General features: G+C 50.5%; 1 protein-coding gene across 1 annotated transcript in view; it reads left to right on the top strand.

The window, feature by feature from the left end:
• Nucleotides 1-2,848, top strand: part of NR4A2 (nuclear receptor subfamily 4 group A member 2) — a 5,857-nt gene extending 3,009 nt beyond the window's left edge. The window contains exons 4-7 of the mRNA XM_015634020.2: nt 38-146; nt 243-468; nt 965-1,143; nt 1,240-2,848. Coding sequence (XP_015489506.1) covers nt 38-146; nt 243-468; nt 965-1,143; nt 1,240-1,496 — 771 coding nt within the window. The 3' untranslated portion in view covers nt 1,497-2,848. The remainder of the gene's footprint in view (nt 1-37; nt 147-242; nt 469-964; nt 1,144-1,239) is intronic.
• The last annotated feature ends 696 nt before the right edge of the window (nt 2,849-3,544 follow it).

Genomic DNA, 3,544 nt, shown 5'->3' with positions numbered 1-3,544 from the left:
GCTCGGCCCGGCCCTGCCCGCCCGGGGCTCGGTTCAGCCCCACCGGCACCGCCCCGGGATCGGGCCCCCCGCGCACGGAGAGCGCCGGCCTCGGAGCGCCGTGCCTAATCGAATTAATTGCCCCGGAACATCTAATTTCCTCACCGGTCAGAGAAAGCTTTAATTGTTATCCCAGCCCGCTCCCCGGCCAGGGACGGGGTGAGCAATTTCACGGGTTATAGACTTTAGAGAACCTCATTAAGTGCTTTTTAAAATGAATTTCCAGTTCCAGGCTAACCCCGACTACCAGCTGAGCGGTGACGACACCCAACACATCCAGCAGTTCTACGATCTCCTGACCGGCTCCATGGAGATCATCCGAGGGTGGGCGGAAAAAATCCCCGGCTTCACTGACCTCCCCAAAACGGACCAGGACCTGCTCTTCGAGTCTGCCTTCCTGGAGCTGTTCGTGCTGCGGCTGGCGTACAGGTGAGCGGGGGAGCGCGGGGCGGCCAGCGAATCACACCCTTTCAAGGTCCACTGGTCTGCGTTTTATTAACTCCTCGGTAATTAGGTGCCTCTTAAATCCTTCATTTATTGCTCCTCAAGTAATTAGTTGTTTAGATTTTCTCCCCCATCATCTCCTTTCTTATTATTTTTTTTTTAATTTCTTTCCTGTTCTCCCTTGTTCTTTTTTCTCTTTCATTCCGTATTCTCTGTTTTATCTTTCTCTCCCTCCTTGTCTTGCTTTCTTCCTTTCGCTCATTCTCTCTTATCTCTTATCTTTTGTCTTTCTCTTATCTTTGTCTTTTTCTTTTCCTCTGTTTTCTCTTTCTGTCTGATTTTCCTCTGTTTTATCTTTCTGTCTGATTTTCCTCTGTTTTATCTTTCTGTCTGATTTTCCTCTGTTTTCTCTTTCTGTCTAACTTTCCTCCCTCTCTCATTCATCCATCAGTTCATTCTGGGGTTGTCCCCTTCCTTCCAGGTCCAACCCCGTGGAGGGGAAGCTGATCTTCTGCAACGGGGTGGTCCTGCACCGGTTGCAGTGCGTCCGTGGCTTTGGGGAGTGGATCGATTCCATCGTGGAGTTTTCCTCCAACTTGCAAAACATGAACATTGACATCTCTGCCTTCTCTTGCATCGCTGCCCTGGCCATGGTGACAGGTCAGTGTCCCCCCTTCCCGCCCAGCCCCGCTCCTGCTCCCCGGCTCTCCTTGCTCCGTGCCAGCCCCGTAACGTCCCGCTCCCTTCTCTTTGCAGAGAGGCACGGGCTTAAGGAACCCAAGAGGGTGGAAGAGCTTCAGAACAAGATTGTAAATTGTCTCAAAGACCACGTGACTTTCAATAACGGGGGGCTGAATCGCCCCAACTATTTGTCCAAACTCTTGGGGAAGCTCCCCGAACTCCGCACGCTTTGCACACAGGGGCTGCAGCGCATTTTCTACCTGAAACTGGAAGATTTGGTGCCACCGCCAGCAATAATTGACAAACTTTTTCTGGACACTTTACCTTTTTAAGACTCTTCCCGTGCGCTTCCACTGACCCGAGGAGAAGCTCCAGCTGCCTGAAGGGGAGCTGGGCTGGGCCCAGAGCAGCACCCCTGGGTGCCAGCTCCCACCCAGCCAGTGTTGCAAACTCCTGCAGGCAGAACGCGATGGGCATTTTGGCTCTGGGGCATCATGGATGCAGCTCATGGACTACACAAACACCATGGTATAAACTTTTTATTATCGGCTTCTAAATGAATTTATTATTAAGGACTTCTGGTGGAAAGACGAGCCTGGCTGGCAACGCCGGGCGCGCGGCTCAGACTCGTGCGCTGACAAACCGAGCCTTGAGGTGACCCACAAGTCTCACCCTCCTAAAGACTAAAGTTTTCTGCTGTAAAAGAAAGCTGTAATATACCCAAACCCCAAACGTTGCGTGGCTGGCGTGGCATTAATGAAGGCGAAGGCTTGTAAATTTATCAGATGCAGTTTGGCTCTTTAAAAAAAAAAATAAATTATTCTGTGCCTATTTATGATGAAACATGGAAAACAATTCTAAAAAAACAAAAAAAATATCAAAAATTAAAGCTAAATGTGTTTGGAAAAAAAAATAAATTAAAAACAAAAAAAGGAGAATTAAAAAAAAAAAATAAAAAAAAGAAAACCCAATCTGTCCATACCAGGGAAGCATGACGATTCCAGGGTGACAATGTTATAGGCACTTGCTATTTCAGTAATGTCTATATTCTATAAATAGTATTTCAGACACTATGTAGTCTGGTAGCTTTTATAAAAGACTGGTAGTTATCTAAGCTTCAAACATTTTCTCAATTGTAAAATAGGTGGGCACAAGTGTTACCCCCCGGAATTCCCCCCCAAAGGGACACATAGTGTTTGTAAACACCGCCCGACACCCCTTGTTTGTAAGTGTTGTACGTACTGTTGATGTTGATTAAAGAAGAAGTTTATATCTTGATTATTTTGTTGTCTAAAGCTAAACAGATCTTGCATGCAGCAGCTTTTTGACTGTTTCCAGAGTGCTTATACTATACATAACTCCCTGGAAATTACTGAGCACTTTGAATTTTTGGTTTGTTTTGTTCCGTTTGTTTGGTTTTTTTTATGTCTAAAAATTGTCGGTTAATATATTATTTTATGTTCGAGTAATATTTTTAATATTGCCATATTCTGTAGTATTTTTCTTTGTATACCCCGGTTTGGCACACGGGAAAGTCGCTGCCTTTTTTTAATATGGTGTACGACAGTTAGAAACGCGGATTATTATTATTATAATTATTATTATTATTTTTTCTCCCGAGAACTCTTTCTTTGAGAAAGACAATTTTAATGTTTACAACAATAAAACGCGTAAACGAATCGAATTTCGTCTCCTTTCTGCCGAAGTGCGAAGCTCCTCCGCCAGCCCCCGCCGCAGCCAGGGGACAAAAGCCTCTGTCGGTGCGGCGAGCCCGGAGCGGCGATGGCCGGGGCCGCTCCCGTTCCGTGCCGCGGGAGGAAGAGGAGGAAAAGCCGCGGCTCGGAGGTTGGTCCTTTCCCGGCTTCTACCATGCTCGGTCCCCGCCGCATCCAGACCCTGCATCCTGCTCCATCCATCCATCCATCCGTCCGTCCGTCCGTCCATCCACCCATCCATCCCTCTCTGCCTCCTCCCGCGCCGGCGTTCGCTCAGGCGCATCCCTTCGTCGGGGGGGCTAATTCCTCAGGAAAACACTTTGAACGGAGGAATTGAATTCCCGAAGCTGCCCCCGCGGCGGCCGAGGGGCTCGGGGGGCACCACGGGCAGCGCGGAGCGCAGCGGGGCCGGGAGCGCTGCCCCAAAGCCCCGGGGTCTTGCCAGGCTTTAGGGAGGGGGCGCCTCTCGGAGCCCCGCGGCACCGGCACCGAGCCCGGGCCACCGGCACCGAGCCCGGGTCACCGGCACCGAGCCCGGGCCACCGGCACCGAGCCCGGGCCACCGGCACCGCGCTCCGAGCCCCACGGGCCCCGGGACCGGGATGCGCTCACGGGGGTCCCGCGCGTGGAGAGGGAGGAGGAACTCAAACCCCGCTGGTTCGTCC

The sequence above is a fragment of the Parus major genome, chromosome 7 (assembly GCF_001522545.3).
Source record: "Parus major isolate Abel chromosome 7, Parus_major1.1, whole genome shotgun sequence".
NCBI classification, from domain to species: Eukaryota; Metazoa; Chordata; class Aves; order Passeriformes; family Paridae; genus Parus; species Parus major.
The sequence above is the reverse complement of the archived record's forward strand: the minus strand, read 5'-3'. Positions and strand labels throughout refer to the sequence as shown.